Here is an 18,259-nt window from a genome sequence, read left to right as displayed (position 1 = left end):
GCCTCTCTTTTTCTCCAACTATGTTCATCTGTTTTGTTTCTTAAATTCCACATATGAGTGAAATCATATGGTATTTGGTTTTCTCTGACTGACTTGTTTCATTTAGCATAATACACTCTAGCTCCATCCACATCATTGCAAATGGCAAGATTTCATTCTTTTTGATGGCTAAGTAATATTGTGTGTGTGTGTGTGTGTGTGTGTGTATATATATATATATATATATATATATATATAACTTCTTTATCCATTCATCAATGTTGATGGATATTTGGGCTCTTTCCATAGTTAGGCTATTGTAGATAATGCTGCTACAAATATCAGGGTGCATGTGACCCTTCAGATCAGTATTTTTGTTTTCTTTGGTTAAGTACCTAGTAGTGCAATTTCTGGGTCTTAGGGTAGCTTTATTTTTAACTTTTTAAGGAACCTCCATACTGTTTTCCAGAGTGGCTGCACCAGGGTGCTTTCCCACCAATAGTGTAAGAGGGTTCCCCTTTCTCCGCATCCTTGCCAACATCTGTTGTTTCCTGTGTTGTTAATTTTAACCATTCTGACAGGTGTGAGGTGGTATCTCATTGTGGTTTTGATTTGTATTTCCCTGATGGTAAATGATGTTGAGCATCTTTTCATGTATCTGTTGGCCATCTGGATATCTTCTTTGAAAAAAATGTCTATTCATGTCTTCTGCCCATTTCTTAACTGGATTATTTATTTTTGGGGTGTTAAGTTTGATAAGTGCTTTACTAACCCTTTATCAGGTATATCATTTGCAAATATCTTCTCCCATTCTGTAGGTGTTTAGTTTTGTTGATCGTTTCCTTTGTCGTGCAGAAGCGTTTTATCCTGATGAAGTCCCAGTAGTTCATTTTTGCTTTTGTTTCCCTTGCCTCCCAAGATGTGTCTAGTAAGAAGTTGCTGTGGCCAAGGTCAAAGAGTTTGCTGCCTGTGTTCTCCTCTCTAATATCTTTATAGCTTCTTATGCAGATTACCACATTGCCTTCCAGATAAATTGTACCAATATTTAATACCCATTTGTCCCTTTTCTATGTGACCCCCTCCCAGGAGTCCCTATCTCTATCCTTGCCTCATGTTACCATACACTTGCCTAAAAATGAGTGTTCTGTGAGGGGTGTCAGGAAAGCAGACTGGGTTTGAAAAGTCTCTGGGACCTTCCCTATCTTCTACTTTCATTGCTTCAGTGGGTCAGGGAGGAGAACAAAGAAGATGCATCTGCTCTTAAATGAATTTAAGGGTGGGGGTGGGGTTCCCATAAAGGCCTCACCACTCCCCCTCTTCTAAGAGAAGACAGACCTGGATCTCTAACCATAGGGGAAAAAAAAACCACTCTTTGCACTGAATCATTCTTTCTGTCACAATGCTTTGTCTCATCATTAGAAATGATAAATCACTTTAGCATTTCATGGTCACCAGAACTGCCCAAGAAAGAGGGCTTTCTTTGTCAGGACCTGCACCAGATCGTATAATTTCTTTTTTTTTTTTTATTGTTATGTTATGTTAATCATCATACATTACATCATTAGTTTTTGATCTAGTGTTCCATGATTCATTGTTTGCGTATAACACCCAGTGCTCCATGCAGAACGTGCCCTCTTTAATGCCCATCACCGGGCTAACCCATCCCCCCACCCTCCTCCCCTCTAGAACCTTCAGTTTGTTTTTCAGAGTCCATTGTCTCTCATGGTTCATCTCCCCCTCCGATTTCCCCCCCTTCATTCTTCCCCTCCTGCTATCTTCTTCTTCTTCTTTTTTTTTTTTAACATATAATGTATTATTTGTTCCAGAGGTATAGGTCTGTGATTCAAAAGTCTTACACAATTCACAGCACTCACCATAGCACATACCCTCCCCAGTGTTTATCACCCAGCCACCCCATCCCTCCCACCCCCCACCACTCCAGCAACCCTCAGTTTGTTTCCTGAGATTAAGAATTCCTCATATCAGTGAGGTCATATGATACATGTCTTTCTCTGATTGACTTATTTCGCTCAGCAAAATACGCTCCTGTTCCATCCACGTCATTGCAAACGGCAAGATTTCATTCCTTTTGATGGCTGCATAATATTCCATTGTATATATATATATATATATATATATATATACACACCACATCTTCTTTATCCATTCATCTGTCGATGGACATCTTGGCTCTTTCCACAGTTTGGCTATTGTGGACATTGCTGCTATAAACATTGGGGTGCACGTACCCCTTCAGATCCCTACATTTGTATCTTTGGGGTAAATACCCAGTAGCGCAATTGCTGGGTCATAGGGTAGCTCTATTTTCAACTTTTTGAGGAACCTCCATACTGTTTTCCAGAGTGGCTGCACCAGCTTGCATTCCCACCAACAGTGTAGGAGGGTTCCCCTTGCTCCGCATTCCCGTCAACATCTGTCGTTTCCTGACTTGTTAATTTTAGCCATTCTGACTGGTGTGAGGTGATATCTCATTGAGGTTTTGATTTGGATTTCCCTGATACCGAGCAATGTTGAGAACTTTTTCATGTGTCTGTTGGCCATTTGGATGTCTTCTTTGGAAAAATGTCTGTTCATGTCTTCTGCCCATTTCTTGATTGGATCATTTGTTCTTTGGGTGTTGAGTTTAAGAAGTTCTTTATAGATTTTGGATACTAGCCCTTTATCTGATATGTCATTTGCAAATATCTTCTCCTATTCTGTCGGTTGTCTTTGAATTTCTTTGTCAACCTACAACCAAGTCAGGCAGCAGATCTTGGTCTTTTTTTTTTTTTTTTCTTGGTAAGCATCTGTTGTTCCCACCATTCCTTAACAATTCTTATAGTCACCACCTTATTTTACCCTTTACCATCTCATTTTTGGTTTATTATAACTTCTTAACAACAGTTCTCATTTCCAGTCTTTTAATTTTTTTATTTTTTTAAATTTTAGTATGTTAATCACCATACATCAGTAGTTTTTGATGTAGTGTTCCATGATTCATTGTTTGCGTATAACACCCAGTGCTCCATTCAGTACATCCCCTCTTTAATACCCATCACCAGGCTAACCCATTTCCAGTCTTTTTAAAAAAGATTTTATTTATTTATGAGAGAGAGAGAGCATGAGCGGGGTGGGGGGTGGGGTGAGGGAGAAGCAGGCTCCCCGCTGAGCAGGAAGCCCCATTTGGGGCTCAATCTCAGGAATTTGGGATCATGACCTGAGCCGGGGCTCAATCCCAGGCCCCTGGGATCTTAACTGACTGAGCCACCCAGGTGCCCCTCATTTGCAGTCTTGATGCCTAACCCCATCCCAGCTCCAATCCATTTTGCACCTTGCCACCAAATTATCTTTCCTTTTGTCAACAATGTCCAGTAACTCCCAGCATATGTCAGGGTATTTCAATCTCAGCTGGGAGTTTGGGATCTCTCCCCAAATTGCCTCATCCTTGATTTCCACCTTTTTCTCTCGTCACTTCTCTTCCCACAGCTTCCATTTCAGGCAAATTGATTACCTTCTTATCCCAGGAACGGATTTCCCACCTGACTATCTTCAAACCATTTTCCCCACTGAAATGCTCTTCTGTGTTTTCTCATGCTGTCCCTTCAGAGTCCAGCTTAAAGCTTTCTAGCAACTTCATTTAACCAGACAGCATATATTTGACAATGAACATGTGCCCAGGTGCTATTAATCCTTTTGTACTTACGTACCTTATCTCACCAGCCAGATTTAAAAACATGAACACTTTTTTTGTTGGTCAAAACATACAACTTTATTGATGATACACAAATGAAGTCTTTGGTGGATAAATTCAAGTCAAAACAAATGACAGAAGTGTAGGCTATTTCGATGGACAGGTTCACTGTCAATTCACATAGAGGAACCAGTAAAAATATTTCCATTCGAGCAGCACGATTAAAGTCACAAATGTGTTTTCAGTACAAGAGGACTATTTATTTGGTATTCATAAAATGGTTCAGCTTAAAGCTGGAGACTGTCATAGATAACATCTTTCTGGATGATACATTATTCAAAACTGGCAGCTGAAAGGATCCCTTTATTACATGAACAAGTGGAAAAGCAGTAACTTTCAATTTTCATTGCTTCCAGACTGAAAAATCAAGAAATTTCTTCAAGTCTTTTGAGAGCACATAGCCAATCAGAATTTGTCCACTAGTTTTATAACTTTCACTTTCACCAAGAGGTCATGGTGATCGGCTAGGGCTCGAATTTTCTTAACGCACACTCCAGATGTAGTGCATAAGTAAAAAAGGGAACCTTTATTGAATTCTCTGTAGTTGAATACTTCTGCTCTGAGATTGTCATAGATGATCTCAAACAGAGTAAGGGCATTAATAAGAATTTCTGATTCCACATAAGAATTATAAAGGGAACTAAAGGATGATGGCACTTGGGTGCTGAGCAGTTTTTTTAACATATCTGGATTTTCAGCAAAATTCGAAAGTATTTTCAAAATCTCAACCTTGATTTTTCCACCTCCCTGAGATAGCAAACGGAAAAAGTTTGCAATGGAGTTGACAAGCAGGTGCTGGTAGTCATTGGTAATAGTCATGTTTGTTAAAAATTTTAGTCCAACTACCTGTACTGCTGAGTTCAAATTGGAGGCCATGATATCATCCATCACTTTATTCATGTATACCTGAAGTCGGCCCTGATTTTCATAGTTCTCACTCAGGTTATTCATGGCCATTAAGGCTTTTTCCTTAATGTGGGGATCAGTTTTGTTGATCATGTTTGCAATAATTGGGAGGCCTCCCAATTTGCGAATTGTGTCTTGGTTGCATGAATAATTGGCATTGTTGCTCAGAGTGAGCAAAGCTACCTGTTGGATGAAAGGATCATCCGATTTCTGAAGCAAAGCAAGGACTTTCCTGAGGTCTCGGACACCGAGAATCTCATCTATTTCATAAGGAAAGGGGCGCTTCTGCATGGGAACAGGTCTCCTCCCTCTCCCTCTCTGCTGGGTTTCAGGCTCAGAGTCTGACTCCGACTCTGTGTCAGTCCATCCAGACTCCCCTTCCTCAGAATCAGGGACCTCTGCCAGGAAAGCCTGTCCCCCATTAGCAGAGGCTGCAGCAGCCGCTGCAGCCCCATCCCCAGGGCGGAAGCCCAGCCCCAATTCATCTACTTCCACCTTGTTTTTCTTGCCCTTGCCCTTGCCCCCAGTCCGAGACCTGGTTCCCTTGGCTCCACCTTTGGGTACAGCTCCAGTCGCTGACCCGGCTTTAGGTATAGCGCCGGTATGAGCCCCGGGGGTCGCTTTCTTGGAGGGTGCTGCTGTTCTGGGGGATCCTGAAGTCCCAGGAGCCTCTGCAGCCCCGGAAGGCACTGCTGCCCCAGAAGGCACTGGCGCAGCAGGAGGGGTTGCGGGTACAGGAGTCTCCGCAGCCTCTGTAGGTGCTGCCGCCTCGGTAGGCACTGGCGCCCTGGGAGGCACCGCGGGCGCCCCGGGAGCCTCTGCTGTGCCAGGGGCTTCCGGCAGCTTGGGGGCCCTTGCCACTGTGGGGGCCGCTGCAGCCACGAAAGCCTCTGCCTCCCCGGGGGGTGGTGCCATTGAGGAAGCCGCTGTGGCCCCGGCGACTGGTTCGGCCCTAGGCCCAACCCCTGCCCCTTCTGCCTCCTGGACCTGATTTCCGGCCCCACTCTGAGCCTCAGCACTGGATGCAGCTGGGACCACTGCCTCAGCTCCAGCTGCGTCCAGAGCAGAGGCTTCATCCTGGGCCCTGTCCTCTGCCCGAGTGCGGACTGGGGTTGGAGGACCGAATCCCGGCCCCAGGTCAATGGTGAATCCGGCCCTTAGTCCGGCTCTAGCCCTGGCTCCAGTCCCAGCCACAGCCCTGGTCTTGGGCTTGGCCATTCTCTTCTTTGTCTGGTTTCTTCCCCTGGCATATTTGTAGACACAGTACCAGGCACTAGCTCCAATCACTATCCCCGCGGCGACGCAGCCAGCATCTCGAACTCGGCTCATGGTGCAGCTGGAGTAATTCTCTGATCCAGGGCGTGGAGCTGGCTTGCCTAAACGGGATGTGTGCACGTCTGGGCGAGGCACTTCCACTCAGGCTCACAGGTTTTCCCCAGGCTGCAAGCCGAGCAGGACCTGGGAGAAAGAACAGAAATGAAACTTAAGGCTCTGGCTCATTTTGTGCTTAACCAGGCCTCTGAAGAGGAGAGCTTGGAAACAGAATGCTTGGTGAGTGGGCTAGTACCCAGACACAGGACCCAGGTTGTCTAAGGTTTTCTATACCTTCATCCCTAGCTGGCCCTACCCAATGCCAATACACAATTTCCCAGCACCTAAATGGGGGATGAGAGGCAGTACGGACATTAGGAAAAATGGTGGGGAGCAGGAAAAACAGTAGAGACCCCAGATGTTGCTCTGATTCCCCCCCCCCACAGGCACCCCCAAGGGTTCCGAGATGGTGCTCATGCACATACCGACCTGCTGGGAGCAGGAGCAGTTAACTTTTTTCCACCAGGCTTGTACTTGTGCAGGGCCCCAAATTCAGACAGACCTGCAGACAGAGCCCAGAAAGGGTGTTTTGGGGTCGTTGGTGGATGGATTCCATTTCCTTTCGTGATTTGAATCCTTATGGGCCAAGTTCTCCCCTCTCAGGGATCCTCTTTCCCTCCTTAACCCTTCCTCCTCAAACCAGTAGTTAAGAAGGCGGATGCCACACCCCTTTCTCTGCACCAAAAAGGACAAGCCCGAGGCAAGGGTGCCTTGTAAAGAGGGAGAAGATGGGGGAAGAGGAGCCTCTGGTGCCAGACTCTGCTCTGGTTTCTGCCATACCCACACCAGGGGTTCCCAGACAGTTTCCCCCGCCCCCCCCGCCCCCCGCACTGACCTCCAAGGATTCAGGGCTGTTTCCTCTTCCCTCAGTTCAGTGAAAGCTTCATCCTAAGGACAGACTGAAGGGCAGAAATATAGACACCAGAGGTTGGAGACTGAGAGCCCGGTGGATGGAGACCCAGCACACAAGTCCCCATAATTGCCTTCTAGCATTCGCGTACCAGAATGACAACCTCTCAATTCCCTCAACTCTTCTTGCCCCTCCCATTCCACACCAATCTCCCCCCTCCTGCGCAGACTCCCCAGGCACTCAACCCCTCCTTCCTTTTGCCCCGCCCCGCCCGTCCGCCATTTCTCCGGGACACACAGCCACACCCCTTCTCCTGCACCGAAGCGGGAGGGGGCGGGGCGAGGGTGCAGCAAAAGCTGGATGGGACGCGGGATGAGGGATTACTGCCCAACAATCTAGTGTCTTCCTCCCACGACCACCCGTCCTTCAGTCCCCAGCCCCCAGACCTAGCATAAGCCTGCAGAACAGGGGCCCCGATGTCTGACCTTTCGGTTCGAGGGTCGTGATTTTCCACTGTTTCTCCGTCCTGGGCTCCGCCTCCCACCCCCCACCCCCAAATTCCCTAATAACCGCCATGTCTCCCTCCAGCGTACCAGAACTCCTTTTCCAGGACTGAATAAACGGGGGTGAAGGGCTGTGTGGGTTGGAGGTGTCTGGAAAGCAGTCTGGGAGTTAGCACAGCGGTTTAATACCAGATTCTCTCAGGGTCCCCCCCCCCCTCCTGTGAAGCCCAGACAGCGCCAAACCCGCCATCTCCCCTCCAGAGGCTGGCACACCCATTTTCCAGCACCCCCAAAGGACAGGGGGCCGGCCGGGGGCGGGGGGAGAAGGGAAAGTGGAGGGGTGGTCGGGGGAGGTATCAGCAAAGTGAGGGTGAGAGTGAACGGGCCGGGCCGGCTTGTTTCCAAACTGCGTCCCCTCCGGTCACCCTTGCCCAACCACCCCGCTGGCCTTATATGCGCTGCCACGTTTATTTCTCTTCCCTCCTCCTCTCAAAACAGGACGGGATGTGGGGTGCGGGGCCTGAGTGTCAAAAACAAAACCAGAAAACACTGACTGGGAGAGGAAGTAAGCGGATTCTCCGCAAGTATATCCGAGGCTTTAGGTCCCCCCCTCCCCCTCTCCCCGCCGCCCACCAAAATGAGCTGCGACTGAGCGCGGGGATCTGGAAAGCCGGCCAGGAGCGGGCGAGGCAGAGGCACCCGCGCGGCCTCAGACTCCCGCATCTCTGAGCTACCCCTTTCAGGAGTGCCAGGCTATGCCCACCCTCACACCCACCTGCCCGGATCTGGGGGAATTTTCTCCTCCTCCTCCTCGCCTGGGTTAAACGCACGGCAGTGCGCAGCGCAAGAGAGCTGGTACCCAGAGGAGGACGGAGGACGGCAGTCAGGGCTTTAAGTACCTTTGCCCACGTCAGCTCCTGGTCACGTGAGAGCTGCATCGCCAGTAAGCGTGGGTCCCTAATTTCCACTCCCACCGAGAGCATGAGCCCCCTCCTTTAGACCCACTCCCACCTCACCCCACCACATCAGGTCCTGTCACTCAATTTTTTTTTTTGTCTTTGAAGTCCCAGAGGCCAAAAGTAGCCCCTTCTCCCTGTGTTAGAATTTGCCTTTTTCTAGATACCGGGATGGGATGCATCCTCTTGGAGGGCTATTGGCAAGTTTTACTTTTTTGTGTGTCTTTCATTCGTTTCATTCTTTCCTGGGCAACTGGACACTCCCCCTTCGCTCCACCTTCAATCCCCCATCCACTGGTGCCCACCGTTTCCCTTGCAGTTGGGCCCCTGTTCCCCTATAGGTAAGAGGCAGAGGGTCAGAAAGGAGACAAGGAATGGGAATGGGGTCTGTATTTTTGTAACACTTCTCCGATTTGTTTTTAAAGCGATCACCACCCTTTATTATTACAGTAAGAAAATACCACAGTGCGGGAAGCAGCAACAAAAACGAGCTGCATGGTTTATAGAGAAGATTTCCCACTAATATTGGAAGGCACCATTAATTTTAGTTAATTTTTACCACACAGAAAATGAATTCTATTGGCCCCATAGGAAATAGTTTTCAAAACATGCTAAGGTATTTGAACATCTAAAAATGGAATTTTCCTCAACAAGATAAGCATGTTTTCATGTGATCTATAAATTAATCCATGGAGAGATGTTCAGTTGTCCAATCTTATTTATTTTGGACAAATAATATCCTACTTTTTCTCCTTCTGGGACAGCTTTTAAGTTGGATAAATAAATGATCCTGTCTTGTTCTGTTAGAGAAATACATTTATTTAATGTTCCCAAACCATTGCTGACTGCTGTGTGAACCTCCTGTAATTTGATGGCTGTAACCATGACAGTTTTGAACACCTGTCCCTGGATTAGGTTCCAGTTTCGTGATTCAGCTCCAGGCAAAAAGAAGAGCTGTTAGGCCAAAGAAAGGACGAAAGTGAGGGATGCAGAGATGGCCAAATTCCCTGTTTTGTGAAGGGTGCTGGAGGTGCTGACCCTCCACCTCCCCCCCGTATTCCAGAGCCTCTTATTCCCTGCAATCAGCCACTTGACTCTGTCGCTCACTCTAAAAGTACACATGGACAGGTGACCAAGATGGTAAACACCAGGGGACCAAACTGAGCCATTGTCTCTGGCTTGTTTCTTCCCTTTCTCCCTCCCTCCCCCCAAATTCCCAGGGATGTGACTCAGGGATACATAGAAGGGACTGCTGTTCCCACATAGCCCTGCAGCTGTGGGTTTCCATGAAGAAGTAATTGCTGCCTGGGGGAAGCCCCCAGGTCGGCCTGCTCTGCCCTCATTCACGGGGCCTTAGTTAACATGGCTCCTAACACCACAGCTGCTACCACCTGGCTTGAGAGGTTCAGCCAGCTGGGCCTCTTACCCCTGGCCTCCTCGCCACAGGGCACCCCGGGAGAACCTAGCCTTGCTGCAGGGTCACTGCCTGCAGCCCACGCCCCCTTTGCTGCTCCCCTCAGCCAAATGTATGCCGCGGCCCCAGGGAGTCTCCCCACTGAGCATACTGATTAACCTAGACTGGACTTTCTCAACTGACCACTTCTGTGCTGTACCTGGAATGGTACACAGGGTTTTGTTTGTGAGTGTATGTGTGGCTAAGTGCATTTTTGGGGGGAGGGGGATTGAGGTCACTGACCCCATCAGTTTCTGAAAGGGTCTGTGACTGCTCCCCTAGATATTAAGAACTGATACAATGGCCTAGAGAGTGTTATATATAATAATCCCGATTAGGAAACTCTTGTTTTTTTTTCTTTTCTGTTGAATAAAATAACATATATTAATGGTTAAACATATTCAGAATAATCAAGAAATATATAAAGTATACAGAGAAAGAGCTCTGTGATATCTTCCACTCTCAGCCACTGCTAACAATTTCCACTGTCCTTTATATGCACATATTAGTAGGTGCACTTGTGGTTATTAATCTAGTTCCAGATTGAGCAACACTAAACACATAATAAGCATTTGGAATTTGTATTGTAATTGTAATAAGTCTGCAAATTAATTTGGAAAACAGTAACATCTTAAAATTGAGACTTCCCCTCCGGGAATATGGTATGTTTCCATTTTGTTCAGATCTATTTTTATGTTTGTTAATGAGATTTCATAAGTTTCTTCAGCTAAATAATTCCTATTACTTGTTAGGTTTTTCCTAGGTATTTAGTAGTCTTTGTTGCTGAAATGCTATTCTTTGTCCAGTTGCAATTTCTGATAGAGAATTTTCTGCTTGAGGAACATGTTCTACTATTATATATTTATTTTGTATCTGCCAATTTTTGTGATCTATCTTATTAATTCCAATAGTTTTCAGGTGATCCTTTGGTTTTTCCACGTATTTATACATGATCATCTGCAAATGATGATTTTTTTCATTTCTTCCCTTCCAATATTTATACCTTTTTTCTTTTCTTTTCTGCATGTGCTACATTGATCAGAACCTCCAGAACTCTGTTGAGTAATGTGGTGCCCGAGAACCTCCTGATCTTATTCTTGAAGAAAATGGGAATGCCTCTTTTGTTTCATCATTTAGTGTAACTTTTGCTGTTTCTGACATATTCTCTCCTTTTTTCTTTTTCTTTTTTTAAACATGTATGAGGAAATGTTTTAATAGTGAGGAGAGCTCTTAAAACATTTTCAGGTTGACAATTTTGCCATAAAATTAAATTACTAAAGCCTCATAGAACATTTGAAAAATACCAAAAAAGACACAAATTAATATTCCCCATAAAACTTCCATGTAGAGATTGCCACACTTTGATGTCTTCAGATCCAAGCTTTTTCTCCATGCATTAAATAATTGCATCATTGAGTTCCAATTTTCAGATAGTTTCTGATTACGAAAGTACTTGCCCATTGTAAAAATGCAGAAAAAGATAGACTAGGAAAGACAAATTACTTATGGCCTTTACTACCTGAAGTGCCCCCAACAAGGTTCTCAATGGCGAAAACCAAAAAGTGATACTGGTTAGGGAGAGAAGGACATAACTGGAAAGACTGGAAAGAGGACACATTGTCAATAAGGAGTTGTATTTACCAGGGTTATTCTCTCCCTTTTTTCAAGGTTATTTTCACTTATGTTTACCAGTACTGCAAAAAAAAAAAAAAAAGCAATACAAAGAAATAATGTCAGTGAGTGGAGCCAAGTCATAAGTTCTGTGGTCTTGGTAGCGCACAAGGAGTGATGAATCTGCCAGGTCAGAAGATCGTCTGATATATTCTTTATCAGGATAAGGATATTTTCTTTTATATCGGATTTAACATAACCAAGAATGATTTGTTAAATTATATATAATTCTTTATTGCATAAACTAAGTTTCCTCCTATTCCTATTTTACTAACAGTTTTTTAATATTCAGGAATGACTAAGTTTATCAAACACTTTACTTGAAAGGTTTCTTTTCTCCTTTGGTTCGCTGTTGCAATGAATGATTTAGATTGACTGGGTGATTAACATAACATAATAAAAAAAAAGTGTATAGATTGACTGGGTTCCCTGCCACTCTAGTATGCATATAGTCTATTCTCAACACATCCCTCAAATTCAAACTCTGCTCTCCCCCACCCCCACTTCCCCTGATGTTTAGAGTAAATGCAAATGTCTTTACTATAATTTACAAGACCCTACTCTCTTCAACCTCATTATCTCTCTGTTTCATCTTCTATTATTCTCTCTCTAGCTCAGCCATCTTGGTTTCCTTGATGTTCTTGGAATATACTGGGCTTGTTTCCTTCACAGAGCCTTTTCATTTCCTTGTTCTCCTGCCTAGGATATTCTTACCCAAAATATCACCATACTTAGATTCCTCATTGAATTCAGGTCTTTACTGAAGGTTTCCTTCCTAGTGATTCCTTCTCGGGTCACACTAAGTGTTCAACCCATCTCAACTTTTCATATCGTCCTTTTTGCCTTTATTTTTTCTCTTTGTAGTAGGTATCACTAACAATAATATACTGCATATTTTTTTTATTTATCTTGTTTGTTGTTTGTCTCTCTGACTACAATGTAAGGACCATGAGAATAGAGATTGAGGTCTTTTTTATTCATTGCTGTAACCACAGCAACAAGAGCAATGCATGGCATGTAGTAGGTGCTCAGTAAATGTGTTGAATAAATGAACGAATGGCTTTCGAACATTGAACAACTCTCTTGCATTCCAGAAATAAAGCTTACTTGGTTATACCAGATTAGTAGATTTGTAAACCCTCTGATTCACTAAATCAGGATCTTGTCATGTGACAAGTTGTAGAAGAAATTAAGATTGATTTGAGTGGCATGTGCAAAACTCATTATGCAGTAAGTATGATTGTTTATGATATGTCATTTTTAAGTGAATCTTTTTTGAAAATATTTTATTTATTTATTTGACACAGAGAGAGACACAGCGAGAGAGGGAACACAAGCAGGGGGAGTGGGAGAGGGAGAAGCAGGCTTCCTGCTGAGCAGGGAGCCCCATGCGGGGCTCGATCCCAGGACCCTGGGATCATGACCTGAGCCAAAGGCAGACGCTTAATGACTGAGCCACCCAGGCGCCTCTGTGAATCTTTTTTTGTTAAATGAATATAGTTCTATCATATTTTCTGATAATAAAAAGGATGCATACTTAGTGTTTTAAAAAAGGAACAGAACAGTGCTAACAAGAAAATAACAAAATTCATTTTTTCTTTCTGCTCCCTTTCGTAACACCCCTTCCCCCATCCCCATTTCCAGGCATTTTCAGGACTACAGACAAGAACCTTAGGGATTCCAAAAGAAACAAGGCGGAGGGAGCAAATGATGGGACCATTCTCCCAGAGAAGCAGTAGAATTGGCCAGTAGCCCAGGGGAAGATGCTGCCCCTTCCAGTAATCAGAAAGGCAACATATTTGTTGGCTGTGCAAAGACTAAAAAAAGCGACAGTGGCCGGGCGGCGCGGTGGTGGTGGTGGGGAAGGGGCGGGTCGCCCTCCGCTTTGCTAATAATAGGAGGGGAAATTTGGGACCCGAACTCACCAGTGACGTAGCCTCACGTGACCAGAAGCCTACGTACTGAAGTCTTGGTCCAGACAGCGGTTCCGCTCAGGTAACCAGCTTCCTATTTCCTTGGCGGTGGCGTGATTGTGGGCAAGGACGGAGGAGGAGGACGAGGAGGAAACCGTTCCTGATTTCTGTATGTCGGTGTGAGGGTGGGTGTTGATTGAAGACTCCTGGAGTGAGGGTGGAGGGTAGCAGCACAATTGCTGACTTTGGAAGCGCTTCTGTGTTTCCCCATGGGGACGCCAGAACCCAGCCTCTTTTTCGTGTCTTGTAAAAGGCAGGGCCGTAACAGCAGCCGAAATGGTTGGCTTAGGTGACTGGAGAGGCAGAGGGGAAGAAGCCGTTATCAGGGAGCAGAGAGATGGGGGAACTGTGAGGTGGGAGACAGGTCTGACACGCTGGATCTGGAATAGGGAAGGTCGGGGCTTGGACCCACATTCCGGTGTTGGTGCATCCACCGGAGCATTGAGTCCCCATATCTCCTGTTCCTGTCTGCTTGTGACTTTGGTCTGTCTGTGTCTGCTGGTCCATCCATTAGTGGTGGGGTGGGGATGCAAAAGAAGAAGTCCAACGCCTCACTTCCTTTTCCCTCCTCCCCAAACACCCAGGCCCCTTAGATTCCACTTGGCTGCTGTTCCAGACTCCCGCCTCCAACGTGTTCTCACTAGTCTGGGGGAGACCCTTGAGATACTCGCAGCAGCTGCAGCATGGGCCGTGCCCAGAATTTGGGCTTGATGGCAGCGGGACTGGTGGTCGGGTCTGGCACCTGGTACTACATATACCAACTGACCTGTGGTGGAGAGCAGAACAAGAAACCAGCTGATTCAAAAGACATTAATCCTGCCTACAAAAAGTTTAGAAAGTACAGAAAACTGTAAGGAAGAAAATAAAAATAAGCCATCAATAATTACCATTCCTTGTCTTTCTCTCTGTGTAAGAGTGCAGCTGTGTGTGTTTAATATTGCATCATACTGTATATGTTATCCTGGAATTATTTTTTTTCAGGTCACATTGCAGGGGATGCCTTTTATTAGTTAATGAAAGTGCCTCACAAACATTCTGGCAATAGATTTTTTTCATAATAACAAAATATAATAATCATACTCTTCCCCTTTTGGTGACATTTCATGTAGTAGGTATGAAACTTAGTTCTCAGACTCAGGTGTAAAAAAAATACTAGATGTTTTTATTTTCTAAAAAATATGTAGACTATACTAAACTCTGTCTACAAGGGGATATCTTTCCACATTAGTTATAGAACTGTTATCCAAGTTTCCAGGTGGGACAGTTAGGCAGTTTCTGTGCCATGCTTGGCATAGAGGACACAGGAATTTGGTGAGGCTGGGAGCCCTGGGTAGGATCCAGGTCATCAACCTTGAGTTTCTACTCCTTTTCTGGGCTGCCAGGGCACAGGCTAGAGGTCCCACTTCTTCAAGGGACTGAAAGACCTCTCTCTTTCCCCCTCCAGTGGGAGTGGGGATTTCTCTTTAGTGGGGATCTCTCTTTGGTGTGAGGGAAATCCCTCACTCCCCAAACTCTGTTACAGTGGACTTGGGATTTGGCAAGGGAAAGAAAATCTGGAAAGTCTTGCCACACAGTTATTCTGAGGCAAGGAAGTAGAGTTGACTTGACTGAGATAGGGAAAGCGGAGAACAAAGACAGACATAGAGATGAAACATATTAATACCCTGTGTTTTAAGTGGGGTTCCCTAGAAGCAGAGCCTGATATGGGGATTCTTGTGAAAGTAGTTTACTGAGGGAGTGTTCTCAGATGAAATTTGTGTGGAGGTGAGGAGAACAGCATAGGACAGGGGAAGAAACTAGGCATAGATGTTCAGCTGAAGTGTAGCCTCAGCCTGAGCCCCAGGTGGCTCTGGGACATGAAGGGCACCTCGGAATTGATCCACCTTGAGACAAAGGAGCCAGGCTTTTATACCCACTGACTGCAAGCCAGGGTGCATGGGTGAGGTGGCATGAAGGGAGAGGGGTTTTAGCTCCTGGGTATCCTCTGACAAGGGTACAACCATTGGCATGAGGGGAGAGGGGTTTTAGCTCCTGGGTATCCTCTGACAAGGGTACAAGCATTCATGGCTTAGCAGCCAACCTTCAGAAGAACTAGGGGAAGGATGTACTAGCCCAGTAAGTGGAATCTAGATAGATTATCCATAGCGTTTACTACCTCTACTATAATTAGCCAATCAGCATTCTTGCAATGCGAATGTGCTTCCTATCTGTGTGCTCCTCCCACCAGAAGGCTTTCACTTCAGCATTACTAGCTGTGTTGCACTCTATCAGAAAATGTCCAGCTTTTCCATAAATGGAACCAAAAGAGGAGAATGCTTGTTCTTTTCTAATCACCTAGTAGTTGTCTTAGAGGCTCTCCCTTTCCCTCAGAGGCTAGTTTTCTCTCTCTAACCTAAGAATCAAATCTCGTCCTTCAGTGTACAAATTTTGGAGGAGGGCTGTATGGCACACAGTTTAGCACCTTATAAAAATGTATTCTGCCTGTAATGAGGTTAGAGACTAATACAAAGTGTGAGGGATGTTTAGACATAGGATGTGCAGGTCTGTCCCATTTAAAACAGGTTTTGGCAGGTGTTAAATTGACTGCCTTACAATTCACTTCCAAATTCCTTGAAAGTAGTGAAGAAGTTGCTAAGCAAAGGTCAGGTGTTGGTCACCTAGACAATCAAAGGTGACCCAAGCAGAGATGGGAAGTTGTTAAGGCAAGGGAACCTTGCTATTCTGACAAATGGGCTTCTCATTAATCTCATATCCATGTGGGCCAAAGTTCTTGGGGATAGAACATACCTTGGAGGAATTTAAGCTTTGGGTCCTCATCTTGCTAAAATGGAAGAAAAATCAGCCTCATTTATTTTCATGGTTCCTTTACTCCTTGAGTATTATCAAAATTTGGGAGCCAGAGTATCAGAAAGGCAGGCCCAGTCACATAGTCTGCTGAGACACACATTGTTCCAGATTGCAAATTCATTTCAGTCTTCATGGCTCTGGTGCTTATGCTCTATGCTAAAGGAACAGAAATCTTTGTCAAAACTGGAGCTGCTTTGACAATGGCTCTTCTGAGGCTTGCCGCATCTTTGAGACACTGTTGGAGTGAGGCACTGGTATCTCCTTGTTCATTCAGGAAGCTCTAATTTCTTCATCTTCATTAACACTTTCCCAGAACAGAGGAATTTGGTTTTTTTTTTGCCCGGGGAGAAATTCTTGTGTCTTTAAACTGCAACTTACCTTGCTCAACTTAACAGATGCCAGAGAGGGTAAGAAAATTAACCAAGACCCTATAGATAGTAATAGGTCATTAGATAAATCCTTTCTCATTAAAAAATATATCGTTAAATTAAATAATAAAATAATATAAATCAAACTTTGAAAAATTGTACTATAATTTAATTTACTCCCCTCTTTTTTCCTCAACCAGTTTCGTTTATAATTAAGATTTACACCTTTTAATGTTGTGAGATAATAAGTATTGCAGCACGTTATAGGATATTATGTGAGAGTATATAAAAATGTACATAACAAGGATTCCCAAGTACCAGCTAATGGCCTATTTTTATGTAGTGCAAGCATTTCTCTCAAAATCATATTTTCATAATTCAAGTTGGATATAAGGTGATTGATCATTTAAGAAACCTATTGCATTATGTAAAGAGTGGTTGGTATTAATGTCATCAAAATCAGGAGCCATTATCACCTGTATTTTTCTTTTAAGCTTAAGAACACACCAACTGGGTTGGGATGCCTTTAAGCTGTTTTTTTATCCAAAAAAAAAAAAAACAGTGGGTGATAAAAGTGATAAAAATTGGTAAAAATGTATAAGAAACTTTGTGCTAATGATGGAACTTCTGGTGGATAAGGAAAAGAAAAGCTATTACTCCTGAGCAAATGCTTCATGTAATCAAACCCTCAATTTGTTCACTGAAGTTTATGTTTTATAGCTACATACTTATAGCTCTAATAAAACCTTTATTAAAATCCTTGCAACAAATATAACTGCTATTGCAAGTCTCAATTTTTCTAGACCTTAATTCTATTTGCCCCATTGAAGCAAATATTTTTAGAAGAGAATTTTGAAAAATGCAGATTTCTTTGAAATACAAATACCGCTTTATAGGAGAGCAGAATGTACTTGTGAATTTGAGTGAACCATTAGGTAACCATGACAATCCTGACTACTAAGTGGAGAAGCGCTTTTTTGTTATCTGGATCTCAGGGCCCTCAGAGATCTGAAATCCATAGAAATGTGTTTTACCTATTTTAGTTTTATTTTAAAGGGTGACTATAGAACTGGTTTACTGATTAACCATGCAATCAAAATCTCATCAATAAGGATTCTGAGACTCCAAACCTATCTGTTAGAATGTGAGAACTTTCCATGTGAGATATTGCATTAGATTAATGATACCTTGGGAAAGAGAACCCTTACCTTGGGCTATGAGATGCAACACCCTGAACTACCCCATCAGACTCAAACTAGCCCTGACTTTCTCCTCATATAGAAAGTACAAAGTTTATTATGGATCATGAACACAGCATGCTTCTCAGGCACTCTTTCTTCCTCCTGATACCTGGCGTAAAAACCCTAGGATGGCATGCTCCAGATTGTCCTGGACCAGAAATGATGACAGTGATGATGATGATGATAATAATAATAGCAATGAATGTGATGAAAGCTTTCTATGTGTTACCTGTTTCAGTTTTGACAAGGTCTCATTGGAGATAGGTATTAGTTTAGAGATGAAGAAATAGAGACTATAAATAGTTAAGCAACTTTGTTAATGTGCATCCAGCTAGATATTAGTGAGTTAGTTTCAACTGTCTCCAAAACTCATGCACTTCACCACTGGAT

At 44.2% G+C, this 18,259-nt stretch overlaps 1 protein-coding gene across 8 annotated transcripts; it reads right to left on the bottom strand.

The window, feature by feature from the left end:
* Positions 1-3,721: 3,721 nt before the first annotated feature.
* Positions 3,722-8,215, bottom strand: ARMCX2 (armadillo repeat containing X-linked 2). Of its 8 annotated transcripts, none has more exons than XM_027609619.1 (5): positions 8,136-8,215; positions 7,343-7,880; positions 6,843-6,906; positions 6,433-6,509; positions 3,722-6,094 (listed from the first exon to the last, which is right to left on the bottom strand). In XM_027609619.1, the coding sequence occupies exon 5, from the start codon at positions 5,963-5,965 to the stop codon at positions 4,136-4,138; it is 1,830 nt and encodes a 609-aa protein (XP_027465420.1). In that variant the 5' UTR covers positions 5,966-6,094; positions 6,433-6,509; positions 6,843-6,906; positions 7,343-7,880; positions 8,136-8,215; the 3' UTR covers positions 3,722-4,135. The 8 variants fall into 8 exon arrangements, with proteins under 8 accessions (XP_027465420.1, XP_027465415.1, XP_027465419.1 ...); XM_027609614.1 differs by having other exon boundaries at positions 6,437-6,509; XM_027609618.1 differs by having other exon boundaries at positions 6,437-6,509; positions 7,451-7,880.
* Between the last annotated feature and the right edge of the window lie 10,044 nt (positions 8,216-18,259).

Source organism: Zalophus californianus, chromosome X (genome assembly GCF_009762305.2).
Source record: "Zalophus californianus isolate mZalCal1 chromosome X, mZalCal1.pri.v2, whole genome shotgun sequence".
Taxonomy (NCBI): Eukaryota; Metazoa; Chordata; class Mammalia; order Carnivora; family Otariidae; genus Zalophus; species Zalophus californianus.
This window is presented reverse-complemented; position numbering and strand designations above follow the sequence as displayed.